The 24,430-nt window shown below is 40.4% G+C and overlaps 1 protein-coding gene across 6 annotated transcripts in view; it reads right to left on the bottom strand.

Annotated features, from left to right (window-relative positions):
• Positions 1 to 14,365, bottom strand: part of FERMT2 (fermitin family member 2) — a 99,933-nt gene extending 85,568 nt beyond the window's left edge. For 4 of the 6 annotated variants that reach the window (XM_033188013.1, XM_033188017.1, XM_033188015.1 and 1 more), the window contains exons 1-2: positions 14,195 to 14,332; positions 13,684 to 13,849 (exon numbers count right to left, since the gene is read on the bottom strand). In XM_033188013.1, coding sequence (XP_033043904.1) covers positions 13,684 to 13,840 — 157 coding nt within the window. In that variant the 5' untranslated portion in view covers positions 13,841 to 13,849; positions 14,195 to 14,332. Of the gene's footprint in view, positions 1 to 13,683; positions 13,850 to 14,194 lie in introns of all 6 variants that reach the window. The other 2 variants (XM_033188018.1, XM_033188019.1) reach the window with 1 other exon arrangement.
• Positions 14,366 to 24,430: the final 10,065 nt, after the last annotated feature.

The following is a 24,430-nucleotide window of genomic DNA, read 5'->3' as shown; positions in this document are numbered from 1 at the left end:
GTTTAGGCCACCGAGGATATATTTGTTATGGCAGCTCAAGCAGACTAAGAAACTAAACCTCTAACGAAAAGTGACAAATTGCAATTCTTCTACATAGCTAGTTGAAAACTGGGGAATTTATTCTTCAAAATAAAGAGATCAACTAACTTTACAAATAGCCTTTTGAAGTTACAAATCCAAAATAATGTCTATCAATTTCAATTTATTATCTGATACTACAAGACATACTAACTCAAAGCAGTTAAGAAGCTTTTTCAGATCACATAAGCCATGCAAGCAGTTACAGAGTGCACAAACAGAAAGCATGCCAATTATTCATTTCCAGAGGGTGGGTAACTTTCTATCCAATCCTGAAGGCTGGCTTATTGCTAATTTGGGTTCAACCTGGCTTCATTCCTAGAAGACAGGACTCAGAGTCCATGCAATGAAAATGTCTGACAAATTCTAAGAGTAACATCAGGGCAAAATTCACCAGTTAGTATTGGACTTATGGAAGTATTAGTTGCGTTTGTCTCTTAAATGTGATCAATGACACTAGCTATCCTAAAGTTCAAAAGAAAAGCAATTTAGTAAGAATATTTAATTGGCTTTTACACGGTAAGTTTATCTCAGAAAATACTAACAAATTCTAATAGAAAACTTCAATGTATACTGGAAAAATTATTTCTTGAAATCCAAGAGGATTATCATTGCTTATACCTTATATGAAAGTTATTTTATATGAAACTGATGAATTTCCAATTTGTAAAAATCTGATGTCTCCCCCTAAAGTCTCTTAGGGCATCTCACAGCTCTGGGGATAATGCTAAATCTTTTAAACCTGGTTCAGAAAGCACTTGAGCAGTATTTCTTCTTAGGCCTCATGTCAAGACACTGATTCCCTAGGATTGCTCCCCCATCATCACTAGATTTCTTTCAGTTCAACTGGCCAACCTCCCTTCCCCAACTTCCCATGCTGGGAATTCTCATCCTCTCCCCAGCCTGTTGTTCTGTCATCCTATCCCTTACCCACATTTCCCCATTTTTCACCTAGCTAATTCCTACTCAGGTCTGAGCTTAAAAGTCATTTCCCTCCACAAATACTATCCTATATGCTAGGTGCCGGTTCCCCAGTACAGAATCCTGTCAGTATTTCAATCACCATACTACTCATTACATTATAGTAATTACTATTTAAGGATTGTCTTTAGGTCAAGAGCAGTGGCTCATGCCTGTAATCCCAACACTTTATGAGGCTGAGGTGGGCGAATCACCTGAGGTCAAGAGTTGGAGACCAGCCTGGTCAACATGGTGAAACCCCGACTCTACTAAAAAAAGAAATACAAAAAAATTAGCCAGGCATGGTGGTGCGTGCCTGTAATCCCAGCTACTCGGGAGGCTGAGGCACGAGAATTGCTTGAACCCTGGAGGTGGAGGGTGCAGTGAGCTTAGATCGTGCCATTGCACTCTAACCTGGGCAACAAAGCAAGACCCTGTCTTAAAAAAAAAAAATAATAATAATAATAATAATAAAAATAAAGACTGTCTTTACCTTAAGACTGCAAGTAGAATGAGGGTAAGGAATGAGTTAATTTTGTTCATATCAGTTTGTAGTAGAGTCTCTGGTATTCAGTAGGCTCTCATTTAAAAATATTAACTGGGTAAGTTAAGGAATAATAGAGTATCATTTCACAGTTAACTATGTCTTTCTTCTCTATAAGCTTTTCTTCTATTTCTCTAAGCTAGTCTAAAACACACCATGAACACTGCAATCCCCAACCCGGAATGCCTTTCTTCCTAACTATGCACCCTGTCTCCCTTTAAATAAGGCCGGTTACTACTCATGACTCTAAATCTCTGTCTTCCTGTATCCAAGGGCTAGTTATTTGGCACTTCTCAATCAGATCATCGACTTAAAGTAATTTTCTTTTTTCACTTTGCTACTAGCAAGCTGCTCATATTGAGAGCCAGGACTATGCCTTGCTATATAATAGTTGGCTATCCATAAATGTTTGCTGCTGCTACTACAGTCCAGTTCATGTTTCTCACATTCCTACATGTCTCATGTTATATACCTCTATAACCTACCAAAAACAGAGCATGAGTGTATAGATTTATCTCTATGCAGGAATGTTTACATATCAATGTCCCCTCTCACCTAAGGCCCTTCTTTGCTATTTTAAGTTCTTTAAGGAATTTACTGCCTAAACTCATTGAGGATCCTCAACAAATTTACTGGTCAAACTCCAAAAGGATCCTCAATAAAACAATTATTAGTCTAACTACTACTTACTTACTATGTGCCGAGAACTGCTCTAAGTGCTTTACACATGTATATGCATTTAATCCTTACAACAACCCTACGTGGTAAGATTACAACCCCATTTTGCTTATAAGGAAACTAAGTCACAAAGACGTTAAATAACTTGGCACAGGGTCACAAAGCTTGTAAGTAGTGAAGCTAGTATTTAAACCCAGACAATTGGACTTCAAGGAATGTATTCAGACACTTCACAACCATTAAACAGAATTTACAAAAGCAAGAAAAACTGTTAAAATGCTTTCAACAAGAGATTAAATAAGAAGGGGTTTATGGTTAACTACTACATAAATAAAATGAAAACAATTAGAATACTGAAAACCACAGTTGAAATTTATATTTTAAGTTTACATAGCATTTGAAGGATAACTGGAGATTACATTTTATTGAGCTCTTAGTACAGTCATTCTACTAATTATCAGGAATTGTTAATCCTTTAAATACCATATTTAGTCAATACATTAGCCCCTCCCCAAAACAAGTAAACTAAAGCTAAGTGAGATTAAATAATCAGAAGTTAAAATAACTTGCCCAAGGTCATATGTAACTAATAAGTTGGCCACATCTTACAGTAAGTTCTTAGCCACTAACAAAGTTCACTTATTTATTTATTTATTTTTGAGACAGAGTCTCACTCTGTTGCCCAGGCTGGAGTGCAGTGGTGCGATCTCCGCTCACTGCAACCTCTACCTCCCAGGTTCAAGCGGTTCTCCTGCCTCAGCCTCCTGAGTAGCTGAGACTATAGGCATGAACCACCACGCCCGGCTAATTTTTGTATTTTTATTAGAGACAGGGTTTTGCCATGTTGGCTGGGCTGGTCTTAAACTCTGGCCGCAAATGATCTACCCACCTCGGCCTCCCTAAGTGCTATAAAATTCACCTTTTAAAGAAGGTAGTTGTCTAACCAGAATATTGAATTTATGGAAACACTCCCTATCTTAGCATAGTGAGTCTGTAATTTTGTGTATGTGGAAGAATAACATCTGCTTCTAGATGATCTTCATACTTAATTCTTTATAGTATTACTAATAATGACGCAAAGTAGCACAATAAACTTAAAATCAATTTCTAACAGAACTATTTGGCTTCCGGCTGAGCATGGTGGCTCACGCCTGTAGTCCCAGCATTTAAGGAGGTAGAGGTGGGTGGATCACTTGAGGTGAGGAGTTCAAGATCAGCCTGGCCAACATGGTGAAACCCCATCTCTACTAAAAAAATAATAATAATACAACAATTAGCATGGTGTGGTGGTGCGTGCCTGTAATCCCAGCTACTCGGGAGGCTGAGGCACTAGAATCGCTTGAACCTGGGAAGTGAAGGTTGCAGTGAGCTGAGATTGCACCATCGCACTCCAGCCTGGGTGACAGAGTGAGACTGGTCTCAAAAAAAAAAAAAAAAAAAAAGAGCTATATGGCTTTCTTTTAAAAGACACATTCTCAATCTTTTATAAAATGCTGTTATTTATCTGGCTCAGTATAAGGAGAAAATCTACAAACAGTAAAAGAGCTGGGACTGTAATCGTCATCATCATAGCTACATTTACAAAAGCTAAACACTTCATGTGTCTTAACATAATCCTTATAATAATCCAAATACACTGTTATTATCCCCATTTTCCAGATGAGGAACCAGAGACACAGGTCACACAGCCCAAGGTCACACAGCTAGTATATGGTCAAGTCAGAATTCTGACAGGGAGGGCTGCCTCTCAGTCTATGCTACATAACAAGGGCATTCCATCTTGGCAACAGAAGTCACTGCCACCTTGCATAAGACTTTTAAAATTATACAGGAATCACTTGCTTTTTTCAAGTTATTTTTAATTTCAAAGGTTATAAAATTCTTAGATCTGAACCCAGGAACTACATTAAGGAACATTAAGCTGGGAAGCACTTACCCAGTAGACAACTTCATCTACAATCAATAATGCTAGCACTTTACTGGTGTTTTATTCATAACCCTGAGTGTTCCATTAAGAAAAAGATATCAAAAACATCATTACACTGATGCTTTGAAATTACAATTGATTTTTAAAATACCTAATGTATTTTTTAGTTACAACATGATGTAAAAAATAAGACAGTTAAATATCTGAGAAAAGACTCCCTTCCGATTCTAAAGTAGATGTCACCTTCTCTGGGCTGGAGGTTATCAGTCCAATAACCTTGATATGTGTAGAAAGGTCACCCCAAGGACATTTCTGACTGCACTGACACTGGCTGGTCCTTATGTATCGAAATGACAGATAACTGAGTCTGAAACCTGAATCATGGAAGGAAATCAAAACGTAAACTTCAAATTTTAATCATTTACTGCTTATCTCTTTTTCTCATATACATGAATTCACTTCCAAGCAGAATTAATGAAGTTGAGAGAAAATACCATAAGACATCACTTTCAATTAACGTTCAAAACGTTTTACTGTGTAACCCTAGGTGAGTTACTATGAACAATTATTTGTAATATTCTCAAAGGGAAATAGACCAGGATTTGTATACTGTCTCTTTAATCCACAAGAGTATGGCTGTAGAAATCTTATATTTAAAGACATTTAGGTATCTTTAGATACTGTTTATGTATCTTCTAGTTTAGAGTTATCACATTTGAAGAACCATTTTCAAAGAATCCTAACACATTACACATTCCAAGAGACGGGAACAAACTTAAAGGATAGTTTACTCTGTGTTATCTATACTGAGATTCTAGAAATTGAAAAACCGACTTAGCCAGTAGGTTAGTCATTAGGGAAATGCAAATTAAAATCACAATGAGATAGCACTCCTTAGTAGAATGGCTAAAATTAAAACAAACGACACTAAATTCTGACAGTAACAAGGGCAGGGGAGACCTGAGAGCAACTAGAACTCTCATACAATACCGACAGGAAGGTAAAGTGAAGGTATTTGTCTAACCAGAATATTAAATTTATGGAATATTAAATTTAAAGGTAAAGTGACATGGCCACTATGGAAAAGTTTGGCAGTTTCTTCTAACATTAAGCATATCCTTACTACGCTACCCAGTAATCCCACGCCTAGGTAGTTACCCCAGAAAAATGAAAATATGCATTCAAGCAGATGTTTATAGCAGCCTTATTCATAATCTCCCCAAACTGGAAGTAACTCAAATGCCCTTCAATTGCTAAATGGATAAACTGTGAAATATATCCACTCAATGGACTACTACTCAGCAATAAAAAACTACTGATACAAACACATGAACGAAGCTAACATGTATTATGCTAAGTGAAAGAAAACAGATTCAAAGAGCTAGACAGATACTGAATGGTTCCACTTACAGGCCATTCTAGAAAAGGCAAATTATTGGTGGTTTTTAGGATCTGGGTTTGAGGAGATGAGATGGTTACAAAGAACACAAGGGAACTTTTGGGAGTACTGTAAAAGTTTTCTATCTTGACTGTAGTACTTTTACACGTCAAAACTCAGAATATTATACTAAGAAGGATAACTTTTACTATATGGCAATCAGACCTCAATAAGCCTGACATTAAGAAAAAAAATTAACAGGAAATACAATTATATAATAATTATGCAAGTAATCTGTTAAAGAATGAATTATAACGAATTATATTTGTAACGAATATAATTACATTTTGTAACGTCATATTCATATACATATACATATTTGTAACGTCATATTCCTAACGAATATGAATTTGTAACCACAAATCCAAGTGCAGAAGTCATACTTCTTAATTACGAAATAAAAGAATTATTTAAAAATATACTTTCAGATGTATCTGTTTACCTCTCACTGGGCATATATCCCATTTTTAAATGTTTCATGGCATAAGCATTAATTTTTCAGTAAAATAATTATTTAAATAGAAATACTGCGTACATTAGCTTTTTTCCGAAACTACTTTCATTAGTTTCTAAACAGGCCCAATGTTTTCATGTGCCTTTGCTATAAATGAACTGAAAACACTGCTCTTATAGAATATATGAAGTAGAAAATCAATATACTACTGACGCTTTCGTGGTTTTAAATTTTTCAAATCCCTGGAATACCATCACACTTATTGGTCCACTGCATTTCAGAAATCTTACAAAAATGGTACTTAAACAGCTCTCTGTCACACTGCAGAGGCAGGTGTGTGTTTGGAAGTTGGCGGGAAAGCAAAATGATAGCTGTTTTTTCTTGTTGTTTAGAGGGTGGGAACAGAAAGCAATCGTGAACTAAGCTTTTTTTTGAGGAGTGCAATTCCCCACTAGCAAAGCTGGAACTTACTAAATATACTAGATTATATTTTAACTTACTTTTCCTTTTTTTCCTTCCTACTTTCATATACTCAGAGACTCAATACCACAGAGAAAGTGGCCACTCTCATTTGTATAACACAAATAGTTTATATAAAGTATATACATATAAATATATATGTAGTATCTATATATGTATTATCTCATGTAATTCTCACCAAAACCTATGAGAAAACTTTTTTCAACTTCTATTTTATAGAAGTCAAAACCCACTCAGGTTGGATTCATTGTCCAAAGGTCATACAAACCAGTAAAGTAGCAGACAGAGCCAGAAGTTAAATCCAGATCTTCCGACACACTAGGCAACCTGTTATTTTTTAATAATCTGTGCCTCCATTAGCAACTACTGCAGTCTAAAAACAGCTGACATTATGGGAAATCTACATCCAATGATGTCTAAAACTATTATTAACAGTTTAATAGTAAGCTAAGAAGTAAACTAAATTTTAAAAATAAACTATGTGAAAAAGAACCTATAAAAATATCACTCTTGGCCAGGCGTGGTGGCTGATGCCTGTAATTCCAGCACTTTGGGAGGCTGAGGTGGGCGGATCACCTAAGGTCAGGAGTTCAAGACCAGCCTTGCCAACACAGTGAAATCCCATCTCTACTAAAAATACAAAAATTAGCATGGTGGCAGATGTCTGTAATCCCAGCTACTTGGAAAGCTGAGGCAGGAGAATCACTTGAACTTGGGAGGCAGAGGTTGCAGTGGGCTGAAATCGTGCCACTGCACTCCAGCTTGGGTGACAGAGCAAAACTCTTACCTCAAAAGAAAAAAAGAATCACTCTGAAGTGAAATTTGCACTGATACTAAGAACCTTATTTTAAAAAGGTTAAACAATGTCTTTAAAGACCAAGGCTGAGGAACTGTTCTACAGGGTGGCCATAAAGTTTACAAACAGACACTATCATTTTACATCTATCTTAATGTAATATTAATAAGCCATTTATTATATACTCTCATGTAGCTCCACACTTGGTGGCTGTTCTGTATATCAAAGGAGATTAAGAAGCCCTTTCAACTAAATGTGAAATGAGATTCTAGATGGAAAAAAAACAAAGGCCATTATTGGGACAACTGGCAAAATTTGAAAATGGATGCATATCAGATGACAGTATTGAATCAATGTTAAATTTCCTGAATGTGATCACTATACTCTAATTATGCAAGAGAAGTGCCTTGTTCTTAGGTGATACATATTTAAGTATTTAGGAATCAAAGGTTATAACTCTGAAACTTCATTCAGCTGCTCCCCAACATGTATATGTCTGTATAAAGAATTCAAATGGCAAAATACTAACTGGCGTCTAGATGAAGATTACAGTGCTCACTGAATTACTCTTAAACTTAGATACTTGAAATTTTTAAAACTTAAGAGCCAAAGATAACAGGCAAAATTTTAAATATTTTCTTTCCATTCTCTTCAATAGCGATTAGACATTTCCAACAAGGCCTTTTATAAGTAATCGAATAAACGTATTTTTAGCATCTCTATAAATAAGTTAACTCTAGTTGGAAACAAACAGTGCCTTTTTTACTTTAAAAAACTGGGTATAAAACATAGCAGCAAAACAAAAACAAAAGGCAGCAAATAGCACATACTCTAAGGAATAGCTCATACTTTATTAGCTGCCACAGGATTATAGTAAAACTTGAGTACTATCCTCTACTTTTAAAAAGCTTAAAATTTGCTAAGAAACAGATACAATTTAATTCACTTCCTATAGATCATGAACAGTGTTTTAAACACTGAGCAAACTTACTATCAGATTTAACCAAAACTTAATTCACTTTGGTAAGATTTTAACATTGTTTCCTCCGCCCCAAGATTTAAAAAATTATCTTATAATCTTAATATATTTCACTATGAATGCAATGAGGTTGCATCATATAGGCATTAATTTCCATGAATTCAACTGTGAGCCCTCAAGGGGAAACACTGAGGATTTCAACTGCATAGGCACCATTCCACCAAATAAGTACACACCTTCCCCAGGGAGCACTAAACCAGGATATAAGGGAGCTGTCTAGTTATATATACCTCTTTCCCAGTGTGCATCTTGCCAAGCTCTAATCCTAGTGTTTAAAGTATTTTTTTTGTGTAATGAAGCCCCTAATGTAAGCCAGCTTCTTCATCTGGTGCTCAACTAATGAAACTCATTTTTGGAGTTCCTAGAGGAAAAACTAGCTATTTTCCACTTCTGTGAGATGCAATGAATGTATACCATACTTAACGATCACTTTAAGGGAGTTTTAGTGGTAACTTTATTAAAATATATTTCTTTTTTTGGTCACATGTGCTAACTTCACAATCTAACTTGATCCTAACATGCAACTCCAACATAAATGAACTTTTTTCATCATTATATGGTAAGAACATGACACACTTTTAAAGCAAGGACTTCTTTCTAAAGGCCACATTCAGAAACATAATCCTCAAATTTTTTTTCTTTTTTTTTTGGAGACAGAGTCTTGCTCTGTTGCCCAGGCATGGAGTGCAGGGGTGCAATCACGGCTCACTGCAGCCACAAACTCCCAGGCTCAGGCAATCCTCCTGGCTCAGCCTCCAGAGTAGCTGGTACTACAGGTGCACGCCATCATGCCTGGCTAATTTTTGTATTTTCTGTTTTCCTGTAGAGATGGGATTTCACCATGTTGCCTGGCTGGTCTCAAACTCCTAGCTTAAGCAAACTCCTGAGCTTTGGCCTCCCAAAGTGCTAGGATTACAGGCGTAAGTTACTGTGCCCAGCCAATCCTCAATTTTTCTTTCTTTTTTTTTGGCAGGTTGGGGGCGGGTGGGACAGAGTCTCACTCTTGTCACCCAGGCTGGAGTGCAGTGGCATGATCTCAGCTCATTGCAACCTCCGCCACTTGGGTTCAAGTGATTCTCCTGGGTCAGCCTGAGTAGCTGGGATTACAGACACCTGCTACCATGCCTGGTTAATTTTTTGTAATTTTAGTAGAGACGGGGTTTCACCATGTTGGCCAGGCTGGTCTCGAACTCCTGACCTCAGGTGATCCACCCACTTCAGCCTCCCAAAGTTCTAGTATTACAGGTGTGAGCCACCACTCCAGGCCTAATTCTCAATTTTTCTAAAGCAATTTCATATGTTTCTTTTTAGTTGCTCCTGGGTCCTCCAATTTGCATTTTTTCCCCTGTAAATTACGTGACTTGATCTAACCCAACTGCTACATTCTCTCTACTCATGGAGTCAGAGCTAGAGGAAACTTAGAGATCACCTATCTTTTCCTCTCTGCTCACAGAGCTGGTGGCTGGAGATTTCCATTCAGTGAACTCCAAATTATAATTCCTTATTCTCCACTTAAAATGAATTTTTACAGAAAGGTGGAAATTTAATTGTACACATAAGTTTTAAAAAGACATTTTAAAAAGTGATACTAAAACTCAGCGAACAGATCCACTTGGTATTTCGAGTCCACCAGGCTGGAGTGCAGTGGTGCTATCTCAGCTCACTGCAACCTCCGCCTCCTGGGTTTGAACGATTCTCCTGTCTCAGCCTCCTGAGTAGCTGGGACTACAGGTGCCCATCACCACGCCCAGCTAATTTTTGTATTTTTAGTAGAGACGGAGTTTCACCATATTGGCCAAGTTGGTCTCGAGTTCCTAGCCTTCTGATCCGCCTGCCTCGGCCTCCCTAAGTGCTGGGATTACAGGCGTGAGCCACCATACCCGGCCTAAACTGGATTTTAAAAAAATAAAAGGGTGTTTTTCACTTTCTGGATGAAGTATAAACACTGAGGGAATCAATTATGAAGTATCAGCCTAGACTGTCACAAATGCAAAAACTTCGTCACATTAGGATATAATTCCCTAAAGCCCATTTCATGGCATATGCTTTTGCTTTCTTTTAAAAGATTAATAGCGAATGACAAATGTGTTTTACACTAAGATTTAAAAGACACCAAGGCTGGGCATAGTGGCTCACGTCTGTAATCCCAACACTTTGGGAGGCCAAGGCAGGTGGATCACGAGGTCAGGAGATCAAGACCATCCTGGCTAACACGGTGAAACTCCGTCTCTACTAAAAATACAAAAAATTAGCCAGGCATGGTGGCAGGCGCCTGTTATCCCAGTTACTCAGGAGGCTGAGGCAGGAGAATGGCATGAACCCGGAAGGTGGAGCTTGCAGTGAGCCGGGATCGTGAGCCTGCACTCCAGTCTGGGAGACAGAGCGAGACTCCCGTCTCAAAAAGTTAAAAAACAAAAAATAAATAAATAAATGAGATCTTTCAAGTATTTGAATTAAAGTCAAAATTCTAAACATTCTGTTTTAATGGCCTTAAGTGTCCACGTTATTTATAATAAAAGTCTAAATACAAAGATATCGCTGGCACATACTAAGGAAGTATTATTTACATTTATGTCTTGCTTAATCAAAATGCCTCACTCTGGGATGAACATTAGCTTCAAGATGAACCTGACACACAAGGGCGAAACTATAAAATTGTGTCATGACTTTGTTTTGTTACAGACCTCTTTGAGAAATTAAAGTGAAGAAGCCTCTTCCTAGAAACTTCCACATGTGCACACACACAATTTTAATACAATGTTGAGGGAATAGGTAATCCTAAGATCTATCGACCTCAGGGAAATAATTGCTGCTACTGAAAGTTATCTGGGAAAATCACCTTAATATAATGCTTTTGGTATTCATATACCCTCCAAGAGATTAAAAAGGATATCGGAGAGTCTGGAGTTTGAAAATATAAGTGAATGCTCTGGTGCCTTCTGTTCATAACTGCTTCAAGGCCACAGTAGCCTGAGTCTGCTAATTGTCCTTCATTGCTCTGCAAACCTGAGATAACAGGCTCTGTACCATCTCATCCCTACCACCATCCCCACCTTTTATCTAGACTCTGCAAGCTGCTTTGATCCTCTCTAGCCACTGTTGGCAAGTAGTCATCCAGTCTGCCCTTTAATACCTTCAGTGACCTAAGTCAGGGCTTCAGAAGTCAGGTCACTCCAGTTTTAGGCAACTCTGAAAAATTACAAAGTTCTTTTCTAACTTGACTAGACTGATTTCTGGATGTTTTAAATGTTGCCCTAACGAATCTCTCGTCTATTTACTTGCTGACAGGCAACAAAATAGCTTACCATTCAAAGTATCTAATCCTAAAAACCAGGGGCATCACTTAGCCCTACATTTACCAAACAGGAAAGTCAGAGGCACTTCCTATTTGGAATTCAAAATACAAGAGGAATCAGTATTAGTTCAGTTCAAAAAAGATGTAAGGTTTCCATATGCACAGCATTTCCTACCTTGTTAGGCTTCTTTTCTCTGCATAAAAAATTAAAAATGCATCAGTATTAAAAGATTAAGATTATAGTCACTTAACATCATTTCTGTCTGCATAGTTAATTCTCTGTATTTCTATTTATTACTGTGATTCTATAATAAACAGTCCTAAGCAATGCAAAATAAATATAGAAACCATTATTTATTCATTAGCTACAGCCTGGCTTTTGAGAACTACAAGTTGTCTCAGTCACCTTCAACAGCTCCTTTTTTTGCAATATAAAAAAATCTCCTATTGAAACCAATGTATCAATAAGGTCCATTTACCATAAATTAGAAAAGCTATAATACAAATGCTTGTTTTCTTTGAAAACAAAATATAATATCCAAATATTTGCTATTTTCATTCTTAAATAATCTCATACCAGTGCTGGACAAAAAAGGTTCATAAATATTTTGCAAACAGTGACTGATTTATTCAAATCAGATAAAAATACTGTTAACTGCCAATTAAATGGTTAATCAATACAGCAAAATCTAATTTTCACTGGGCTACCTACCTGGGAGGATTTTCTTTCCTGAGCTGTATCTCAGGGAGACAAACAATACACAGTCCTAAGGAAGAGACTACCTTGTAAGGAGCTTCTCTTTGGTCCTTCAATAATAAAACTTCCTGAAGGGGTACCAAGCAGGTCCACCCAAATGAATTCTGCCTTATTTTGCAAACTGCATCAGAGTGCTATTTCAGTATCTTTACATACAATAATCCTTAGATTTCCTGACAAATAAGCACTTCTCTGCTTTCCCAGTGTAGCTTGAAAATGAATGCTGTATTTAAAAAAAAAAAAAGACCAAAAAACCCCCAGAAAGTCCCCAACCCCCCTTCACCAAAACAAAAAATTCTAGCCTGAAAAGACAACGCCACACACGTATCACCTTATCACAACTGCATTATGTACAAAAGGCACTTTAAAGTTCAGGAAGATAGATCTCCGAGCATTTCTCTTATGATCAAATCATCCATTTGGCTGATTCTTCCAAATGAAAATGCTTCAATTCATCACAAACCAAATGTGTACTGCACACTCTTCATACTCTAAGATACCTTATTTCAAATCGGGTATCAGTCCAGTATATATTTGTACTCAAGCAAATACTGTCAACCTCAAATTAGCTTAACAAAGTCTGCTTTTTAACACAAAGTTCTTTCATTGGCTTGTTTTTAATATAAAACCCAACGCTCGAAATGGCTTACATCGAGCATGGACTACAGATACCAAGTTTGTCAAGTACTGCCCCACCCCTTGTAAGAGTGGATGACTGGAACATTTTAATGCACTCCACCACGTAGAACAGCCACAGAAACTTCACACTGGCGCCAGTAGTTGCACATTTTCCAGCACAGATTTTTCTTAAATGGATTTTGCATCATTCTCTATACCAAACGTCACTAACATTCAGGTATGCTTAAGAAATACATAACCACTGACACTAATATCACCCTCCCCAACACACTTTTCTCATTCTATCGTTCTGTCACTAAATGTTAAGAATTAACGAGTTCCCCAGCACACATCCCCCGTCCCCCGTAACTACGCAATTAAGGTTATAATTGGGAGGCTCGAATCACTACATACGAAAATTCAGAGAGTAACAAAACAAAATAAGACGCAAAGGGGAACAAGTCTATCTGCTTAAATACTGAAAGATTTTACATTTCTAAAAAGCATTTGCGAGATGCCAAGATTTCTCAAATGGGCCCCTCCCCCGCCGTGAGCCTCTTTCCTCCCTCCCACCAATTCTGGGAAATCGTTAGTTGGACGCGGCTGGGATGCTACTCACCGAGTTTCTCCACCAGCTTAAGCATCACCCCTCCAATGTGCACCTCGCCGGTCACTCTCAGGGTGACATCGCGGTTCAGGTCCGTCACATGGACACTCAGTTCCCACGTCCCGTCCGCGTAGCAGCCATCTGGCATCCTTATCCCGTCCAGAGCCATGGCTCCTTCCTGCGAGCGCGGAGGAAATGGCTCTCGTAAGCGTCACTCCCCCAAAGGAAGGCAAATCCCACCGAATTCGCAACGCCGGCCACGGGCTTGCTGGTGGTGGAGGACCCGAGGCTTTCCGCGCGAACTCGGGAGGGCGGTGACGGCGGCCGGGCTGCGGGAGGACCCTGCGCCCCGCTCGCCACGCAGCGCTCCTCGGCCCCGGCAGCGCCCGCCCCACACCGTCCTCGCCTAGCGGACCGCGGCGGGCTTCACCTGCCGGCCGGCCCCGAGACACGGCGCGAGCTAACTCCCTGTTCCCCTCCCCGCCGCGCCCCCTCGGGTCCCTGCGGGGTCCCGCTCCCTCACCGCGCGCTCCTCGCGCTCCGGGCCCGGGGCTCGCGCGGCAACAGGCGAGGGGCTGGAGGCTCGCGGGGCGGCGGTGTCCGTGTCCTGCTCCTCGAAGGGCGAAGCGCTGCCTGCGGCCGGAGTGGCTAATGGAGTCCCGTCGTCGCGGCCCCTTGCCTGGCTCCCCGCGCTCCACCCTCTCCCCGCCCCCTCTGTCCGAGCCTGGCTGGGCTGGGCGCGCTGGCTCCCTCCTTCGCCGCCCGCAGAGCCGCCCCGAGCTGGTCCGGCTGGCCTCGCCCCTGCTCCCGCCCTCCCGCCGCCGCGCTCGGGGGAGGGGGCTGCTGGTCCCGGGCGGGGCGGGGCGGCGCGGGGGTGGCTGGGGGCGCGGCGGGGCAGCAATCTCGGCCCCGCGGAGCGCTGCCCTTTTATGGAAATGAAGGACCCGGCTCAGGGATTGAATCCAACATCCGGGCTTTAGGCGGCTGGCCCTGAGGAGGGGGAGCGGGGAAGCGAGGGCTGCCTCTCCCGGGGCGCTGGTAGTGAGTGGGGCGTCCAGAGCTCAGGCTGGACTGGGGCTCCCGCGGCTTGTGTCCGCGCTGGCAGCCGTGGGAGGGGTCTTCTCCGTGAGAAACGGCCCCAGGAAATTCCCAGGGCAAGATCGTTTTCGGAGAACAAAGTCCTCCCGCCCCCTCTCCGCGCCTAGAGCGAGACAAAAAGCCTCAGGGCTGTGAGAGGTGCCGCACCCCGGGAGCTGGAGAGAGGAGTCCGGGATGGAGAAACTTTAAAAAGTAAATGCCCAAACCAGCTCCTTGAATGTCCCACAAAAGAATAAGAAAACCCAGAGGGAGGTGAACCACAAAAATTGCTTTGCAAGCAATGTCCGGCACCATCAGCAACTCCTACTGGACTCCCAGGAGTTTGCAAGCGTTCTTAACCCCTTCGGACGCTCCAGCCAGATGCGAGTCAAACAGATGATGCTCTTGCTTGAGGGGAAAGGAAAGACACAACTTAGTGCCACCAGTTTTACTAGGAAACCATTTCCCCAGCTTCTCCAGCTCTTTGTACTTATTTGTGTGTTTTTATACGCAATTTAGAGCTAACAAGTCTATTAAAGCTGTTAAATGGAGATACATGCTCCACCCCACCCTCAGCCGCACCTTGGATTTTAATACTTCTGGAACGGTGCCTACAGGTACCAGGAAGAGCCAAACAACTTCACCTGTTGAAGACTAGTGATGGGGAACGGTCCTCTTGCTTCCCGCTTTTGTTTCCACTTCCCCCATTAACTGTTGTACTCTGTTGAGGGGACTCCTTTTGGAAACAGCAAACCAGGGGGAAACTGCCTCGCTAGCAAATTCACGGACTCAAAAAATAAACGTCAAGAAGGCTCAGGTTAAAATACCTTTTAACGATAAAAGACTCCAGTTCGCAGTCTCATCGTCTTGTCGAACTGTCTCAAACGCTTGGAAAAGGAACTCACTAGGCAGATAACTTTTTGTTAACATTACGGGGAAACAAGATGAGAGGCCTCAAGAAAGGGGTGGAACTGAGAAAGGAGTGAAAGCAGCAAAATCTAGTCAGATGCCAAAGGCTTGGCGGAAAAAAAAAAACCAGGGAAAACCACTACAGTGTTTTTAGCTAGTTATCGTGGAGAAATTGATGCCTTGAATCTCTTCTCTGTCTACTCTCCAATATTTCTACTCATGGACATTCCAAATAGTTCACTTGAAAGCAATATGAATGTCCAGAGATGATGGAGTTTATGTAAATTATGGTGTTGAAAATATACAGTAAAATGTTTTTAATAAAATAAGCAATTGCTTGTTAGGGCACAAAACTGGAGAACTGGATATGCAGCTATAAAATTACGAGCTTATTTGTGTGAAATGTTCAGAGAAAAAGACTGTAAGGAAATACAACAAAATGTTAAGAAGTTCTCTGGGTGTTGAGATCATGGGAGTTTTTTCTTTCTTCTATTCTTTATTTTCTACAAACTCGAAAACTTTACACCACCATCTAGAATTGCATCCAGCATTTCAGTTTCTCTTTACACGCCATTACATTCATGATGATAGACACTGGATAGAGCAGCTACTGACTGAACTATGGGCAGGATTTTTCAAAGGTTTCCTTTGGTGTTTTTAAATATTTCCAGATAACACGAGTTCTTTAAGAGCAGAGACTTCAAATTATTTTCATTGTCCACAAATTCACAATAGCTTGGCACAGAGAAAATGGAAAACATGCTGATGTCAAACCAACACAAATGTCAAAGAAACAGTGGGTCTGTTCCATGGAGAAATCTCAGGGGCCAGGTACAGTGGCTCATGCCTATAATCCCAGCACTTTGGGAGGCTGAAGCAGGAGGATTGTTTGAGCCCAGGAGGTGGAGGCTGCAGTGAGCTGTGTTCACACCACTGACCTCCAGCTTGGATGACAGAGTGAAACTCTGTTTCACTGTATCTCAGAAAAACAAAAAACAAATCTCAATGGGAAAATCTCCACTTTAAAAATGTACTTATTTATTTCCCCCACCTTATCCCCCAAAAGATTTATGGCAATGTATAAGGATGCATAAACTGTGAGATAGGATACGTTATAAGTGGCACAAAACAAGAAAAAAAAGGTGGGTGGAGGTTGGGAGACTTAGAGGGGTGGAGTAGAGATTTATTTATTTATTTATTTTAGAGTAGAGATTTAAAATGGGGCTGGGAATGAAGCTAAGAATTGTATCTTATGACCTTTGCACATGCTCCAGTAAGCTACAAAAAAATTATGGCTTCCTAAACATGCCTTTCTAGAACCTAAAATATCTATGCCCTTTCTGAATATTCCCTTTCCTTCAGACAAAATTGTTGAAGCTGACTGTCATGGTTTAGAAACTCTTTTAATACAGATGGTCCCTGACTTATGATCTTTTGAGTTTATGATGGTGTGAAAGTGGTATGTATTCAGTAGAAACCATACTTTGAATACCCCAGGACCATTCTGTTTTTCACATTCAGTACAGTATTCAATAAATTACATGAAATAGTGAACACTTTACTGTAACATGGACTTCATGTTGGATCATTTTGCCCAACTGGAGGCTAACATAAATGTTCTGGGTACATTTAAGATAGGCTAAGTTAAGTTGTGATGTTCAGTAGGTTAGGTATATGAAATGCATTTTTGACTTACAATATTTTCAATTTACAGAATGTAACCTCATCATAAGTTGCAGAGTGTCCGTACTTGGTTTCCACATTCTAATTATTTTCCCACTTTCCAGTAAGAGTTACTTTCTGAGCAACCCCCACCACAGCACCGACTGCTCTAACTACCATGCTTTCCTGAATCCACTTCTACACATGTTCTCTACATTTAGTGATGGAGAGTGGGGCGGGGAATTTTAATATTGTGAATAACTGCCCTGTTTCTTAACATTTGAAATTGCTTAAGTATAGCTTCATAAGACACTTTACTAGCTTTAGAAAGTCAGCAGTATTTGTTTGAGCAATTAATGCACAGGAAGGCAAGTACCTTCGGTTAAGTACCAGTGGAAGAATAATTAGATTAGGATGGGCGCAGCTGGTCCCTTCAGGCCTTCTTTTTGACTATTTCAAGCTGTCGTTTGCTTTGAAGATTAAAGAGGAGTCAGCCTCACCTCTCTGAAACTGGAATTTTTTTTTTTTCCAGTTTATCAAGTGAGGCTTTCAAGTGCATTTCTTAAATATTTACTTCTACCTAAGATTTAGAATGTATTCAAATATAGAATCTTATCTGAAATCCCCTGCTAGAATCACTAGGACAATGCAATGCTTGTGGTACTTACATCATACTGAAAAGTAGCTGAGTACGCCAGTGTTTGGAAGAACAGCTCAAGCACTGAAAGCAGCAATATCCAAATAAGGTACCAAGCACTGGACTTAGATTTAGATCAAGCGATGCCTCACAGATCTGCCGTCAAATGCAGCCCTCGGGCTTGGTAATGCTCAGGTTGACTTTAGCTTTTTCTCCGTGCCTACTTAACACTGTGCTTTATATTTCTAAAAGGTCAATTCAAAATATAACCACTGGGTTTGAAAGAAGGAGAGAGGATGGGAGTAGGAGAAAATAAGAGAGGGTTTATATGAGTGTGAATGTGTAAGGGAGGACTTGAAAATCTGACGTGAGGCCAGCAAGATGAAATGTAATGAATTATTCTTGTCAAATACCAGGTGGGTAGAATTCTTTATTTGTCTTGGGGATTGCCAAAAATGGCACACACGAATAACACTACTAAAGAGGTAGAAATCCAGGGGTATGGAGTGTGATCTAAATGGGAAGGGAGGTTGCAAAAGCCACTTTTTTTATAGAAATGGGCAGTCACTGTAATTAGCAAGAAAAGGACTGGCAAACTGAGAAACAAGGAAGATTTGCCAGGAATATGGCTGTTTTCACAGACCAAAGAAGGGCTCTGAGATACCAGTGAAATCTTTAAGGGGAAAGAAATGCACTGCTTACATTTATTGCTCTAGTTACAGAAAGTTTTATGTAGAAAACCATGCTCGGGATACCTTTCCCCCGCAACCCGACTTAAATGTGAACACCAGGACATCTTGTGAAATATTCCTCACCTCAACAAAAATATCAAATGTACACACATACAAACACAGTAATTATGTGTCTAGCACAGTGTAGGACACTGAGACAGTCATGTAAATGTATAACACGTGTCACAAATTCTTAAGGAACATCTATCTAATCCAGGAGGCTTATATTTAACACATCAGAAAGGACACTCACACACAATAGATACAAAAATTGACTAAAAATAGAGCATAGGCTTAAATGTAAGGTCTAAAACTATAAAATTCCTAGAAGAAAACATAGGACTGAATTTTTATGACCTTGGATTAAGCAATGGCTTCCTAGATGAGACATCAAGGCAAAAGCAACAAAGGAAAATATAGATAAATTGGATTTTATCAAAGTTTAAAATAGTTATGTTTTAAAGGACAACAACCAAAATGTGAAAAAGCACCTTATAGAATGGGAAGAATATTTGCAAATCATATATATTTTCAGTGACTTGTATAAAAAGTAAATAAAGAGCTATTACAATTCAATAATAACCCCAGATAAATAACCTAACTAAAAATGGGCAAATAATATGAATAGACAGTTGTCCAAAGAAGACACACAAATGGTCACACAGAATATTCTCAACATCATTTATCAGCAGGGAAATACAAATTAAGGTACAATGATATAACACTTCACATCCTACTAGAAGGACTATAATAAGATGATAACAACAAGTGTTGGTTAGGATGTGGAAAAATTGCAACCTTTATACGTTGTTGATGGGAAAGCAAATGGTAAGTTGCTTTGAAAAACAGTTCAGCAGTTCCTCAAAAAGTCAAACATAGAGTTACCATGTATATGGTTACAACATATATATAGTTATAGTATATATAGTTAGCATATACATAGTTACCATGGTCTGAATGTTTGTGTCCTCCTGAAATTCATATGTTGAAATCTAAACCCCCAATATGATGATATTAAGAGATGGGGAAGGCCTGTCACGGTGGCTCATGCCTATAACCTCAGCACTTTGAGAGGCCTAGGTGGGAGGATCACTTGAGCCCAGGCAATTGAGACCAGCCTGGGCAACATGGTAAGATGATGTCTCTGCAAAAATAAAAGTAAAAAAAATTATCTGGGCATCAAGGTGGGCACCTGTAGTCCCAGCTACTCAGGAGGCTGAGGTGGGAGGATTGCTGGAGCCCAGGATTTTTTTTTTCTTTGTTTTTCTTTTCAAGACAAGGTCTCACTCTGTCACCTGGACTGGAGTGCAGTGGCACGATCTTGGCTCGCTGCAGCCTCCACCTCCTGGGCTCAAGTGATTCTCCCACCTCAGCCTCCCAAGTAGCTGAGACTACAGGTACATGCCACCATGTCTGGATAATTTTTGTATTTTTAGTAGAGACAGGGCTTCACCATGTTGCCCAGGCTTGTCTTGAACTCCTGACCTCAAGTGATCTGCCTTCCTCAGCCTCTCGGTGTGCTGGGATTGCAGGCATGAGCCATTGCGCCTGGCCAAGCCCAGGAGTTTGAGGCTGCATTGAGCAGTGATCATGCCACTGCACTCCAGCCTGGGTGACAGAGTAAGTCCCTAAAAACAAATTTAAAAAAATTTTTTTTGTTCTTTTTATTTGTCTCTAAAAACAAACTTAAAATTTTTTTAAATTAAAAATAAAGAGATGAGGCCTTTGATTAGATCATTAATCCCCTTAATAAGGGAATAGCACACTTACAAAAGAGGCCTAAAGGAGCTCGTTCGCCCTTTCCACCATGTGAGGACACAGCGAGAAGGTGCCAACTATGAACTAGAAAGCAGCCCTCACCAGACACAGATCTGCTGGCCTCTTGATCTTAGACTTTCCAGCCTCCAGAAGTGTGGGAAGCAGATTTCTATTGTTTATAAGCTACCCAGTTTGTGGTATTTTGTTGTAGCAGCACAAATAGATTAAGACATCACATAACCCAACAGTTCTACTCTTAGGTATATACCCAAGAGAAGTGAAAACATATGCCCACATAAAAACTTGAACATACATGAATATTCATAATGTCTAAAGGATGAAAGCAGCCCAAACATCTTTCAAGTAATGAATGGATAAACAAAATGTGGTATATTTATACAATGAAATACACATTGTTTGGCCGGGCTCGGTGGCTCACACTTGTAATCCCAGCACTTTGGGAGGCCCAGGTGGGCAGATGACCTGAGGTCAGGAGTTGGAGACCAGCCTGACCAACATGGTGAAACCCCATCTCTACTAAAAATACAAAAATTAGATGGGCATGGCAGCACTCATCTGTAATTCCAGCTGCTCGGGAGGCTGAGACAGGAGAATCCCTTGAACCCAGGAGGTGGAGGTTGCAGTGAGCTGAGATCGCGCCATTGCACTGCAGCGTGGGCAACAAGAGTTAAACTTTGTCTGAAAAAAAAAAAAGAAAAGAAAGAAAAGAAAGATTGTTCAGCCTAAGAAAAGAATTCAGTACCAATACATGCCACAAAATGGATAAACTTGAAATCATGCCAAGTGAATGATACCAGACACAAAGTTAGGTATTGTATGATTCCACTTATGTGAAATATCCAGAATAGGCAAAACAATAGAGATAGAAAGTAGATTAGTGGTTGTTGGGAACTGGGGGCGGTGGGGACGGTGGTGAGGAAAGAATGGGAAGTACTACTAATAGGTGCAATGTTTATTTTGAGGGTGATAAAAATGATCTGAAATTAGATAGTGGTGATGTTTGCACAACTCTATGAATATACTATAAACCAGGGGTCCCCAATTCCTGGGCCGCAGACTGGTAGCAGTATGTGGCCTGTTAGGAACTGGGCCGCACAGCAGGAGGGGAGTGGCAGGCGAATGAACATTACTGCCTGAGCTCCACCTCCTGTCAGATCAGCAGCAGCATTAGATTCTTATAGGCGCGCAAACCCTATTGTGAACAGCACATGCAAGGGATCTAGGTTGCACACTTGTTATGAGAATCTAATGCCTGATGATCTGAGATGGAACAGTTTCATCCCCTAACCATCCCCCCACCCCACCCTGCTGCACCTCAGTCTGTGGAAAAATTGTCATCATCTACGAAATGGTCCCTAGTGCCAAAATGGTTGGGGACTGCTGCTATAAACTACTGACATATATCCTTGAAAACGTTGAATTTTATGGTATGTGAATTATATAATAATAAAGTAATAAAGAAATCAGAAGGGAGAAAAGGGAGCAAAAATAAAAGGCTACATTGTGAAGTACAGATCCATTTTGAGGACTGTGATAGTCTAGACTCTGTAAGAAGCTGATTAACGAAGTCATTATGTTTTCTGGAGACGATAAAGCTAAGCAAAGGAGTAGATGGAGTAGGCCTATCAAGACAAGTAGCATGGGAAAATCACGAGGCAGAATCGAGTATGGAATGCTCACCAGCCAGGAGAAGAAAGGAATAAATGCCAAGGAGATGCTTGGGATTGGTGAGCACAGAGTGAAACCAGACCAGGAAGGACAGAAGTTTAGACGCTGAGGTTTAAAAAAAAAAAAAAAAGAGGAGCCCTTTAAAAATTGGCTTGTGGGCCGGGCGCAGTGGCTCATGCAATCCCAGCACTTTGGGAGGCTGAGGCGGATGGATCATGAGGTCAGGGGTTCAAGACCAACCTGGCCAACATGGTGAAACCCCATCTCTACTAAATATACAAAAATTAGCCTGGCATGGTGGTGTGCACCTGTAATCCCAGCTACTGGGGAGGCTGAGGCAGGAAAATCCCTTGAACCCGGGAGGCGGAGGTTGCAGTGAGCCAAGATCATGTCAGTGCACTCCAACCTGGGTAACAGCAAGACTCTATCTCAAAAAAAAAAAAAAAAAAAGAAAGTTGGTGTGTGGTAGTAATATTATGAAAGCAATGTTCAAGTAAGATTAATCTGGTAAAAACATGCATGATGGTTTGAAAGAGCTAGGGACTAGAATCTGAAAGGTTGGTTTGGAATCTGTTCACAACTTAGATGTAAGGAAAAAACCTTTGGTTGGTAAGAAAAATAATAGGGGCGGAAGATGAAAAAGTTTCTAAGCATTTTTGATGTTCCAGGCACTGTCAAGTTACTTTAAATGTTCCTTACGATAACCCTTAGTTTTTATTACTATCCTTATTTAATGTGAGTTCACTGATGGACAGATTGGTTATCTGGTTATACAACTTCTCCTAAGCCACACAGTTGGTATGTGGAAGATCTGGGACTAAAACCTAGGTCTAAAAACAGATGGTCATAAATGCTTCAAAGTGTTTACGTTGAGGTGACTGGAATAACAGGGGTACTCCTGGACAGGGAAATGGAAGTTTAAAGGAGATTATTTCAGGGAGCCAGGTAAAGATGAAGAGTTTTTAAAAAGAAATATTGAACTTGGGGTGAGAGCATCACATTCAGTAGAAATGTTTAGAGGACAATTAGATAAAGAAGGCTGGCAGTCTTGTGAGAGGATCAGATCACACAGAGAAGTCATTAACATAGAGGTGAGCCCTAATGGATGGCTCAGAGTCCCCAAATGAGGCTGCCCCGTGGGTCACTGTTCCCCACAGGCAGAAGTAGGAGAAGAGTTATCTAAGGTAACAGAGAAGAAAGGATCAGAGCTGAGAAAGGAATCGGATTAGTTAGGTAAGCCAAAAAAAAAAAAAAAAAGAAGAAAGAAAGAAACTATTTCAAGAAAGAAAGATTGGTCAACAGTATCAAATGACACAGAAAAGTTCAGGAAAATAGTGACTCGCAAAAATTACTTTTTTTTTTTTTTTTGAGACGGAGTCTCGCTCTGTCGCCCAGGCTGGAGTGCAGTGGCCGGATCTCAGCTCACTGCAAGCTCTGCCTCCCGGGTTCACGCCATTCTCCTGCCTCAGCCTCCCGAGCAGCTGGGACTACAGGCACCCGCCACCTCGCCCGGCTAGTTTTTTGTATTTTTTAGTAGAGACGGGGTTTCACCGTGTTAGCCAGGATGGTCTCGATCTCCTGACCTCGTGATCCGCCCGTCTCGGCCTCCCAAAGTGCTGGGATTACAGGCTTGAGCCACCGCGCCCGGCCGCAAAAATTACTCTTAACCTTGCAGAGGACAATTCTAGAGCTGATGGAAAACAGATTTCCAAGAGTTAAAGAAGAAAAAGGGAGGTTTGCCAGGGAAAAGAAAGCAAGAAATAAGATGGTAATTTGGAGGTGCACCAGAAACAAAGACACTTCTCAAAGCAAAGGAGACCTAAGCATGAGTAAAGACTATGAAAAATGTAAGGGGGATTTAGATTGATTTGTGATTATCAGGAAGAACAAAGAAAGAAAAAAAGAAAATATAAGGGGAAACATTTGTTTAAAAGATTCCTCATCAGGATAATTCCAAAGATTCAGGAGGAAATAGGAAAAGCCCTTGCCAAGCTAGAAGAAATACACATCAGTTTTCAAGAATAGAATTGGGTTGTTCCATCTTATAAAAGTGGAAAGGCACAAGAGGCTAGAGTAAGTCGGTCACAAATGTATTTAAACAAATACTGTCAATATTAGTCAACGAGAGGGTGGGGCTGCTTGAGTTATTGTGCTGATCGGATGGAAGCCCTTCCCAGGTCAGATCTGGGCCAGGATGTAAGAAAGGAAGGATGTGATTGAGATTAGTTTCAGTACAACTGGGGCGGAGAGAGTCAGAGGCTGTAGAGAAACCAGCGGTGACAGCACCGAGATGCAT

Source organism: Trachypithecus francoisi, unplaced genomic scaffold (genome assembly GCF_009764315.1).
Source record: "Trachypithecus francoisi isolate TF-2019V2 unplaced genomic scaffold, Tfra_2.0 Lachesis_group3, whole genome shotgun sequence".
NCBI lineage: Eukaryota > Metazoa > Chordata > Mammalia > Primates > Cercopithecidae > Trachypithecus > Trachypithecus francoisi.
Note: the sequence above shows the minus strand (reverse complement) of the source record. Positions and strands in the feature narration are given on the sequence as shown.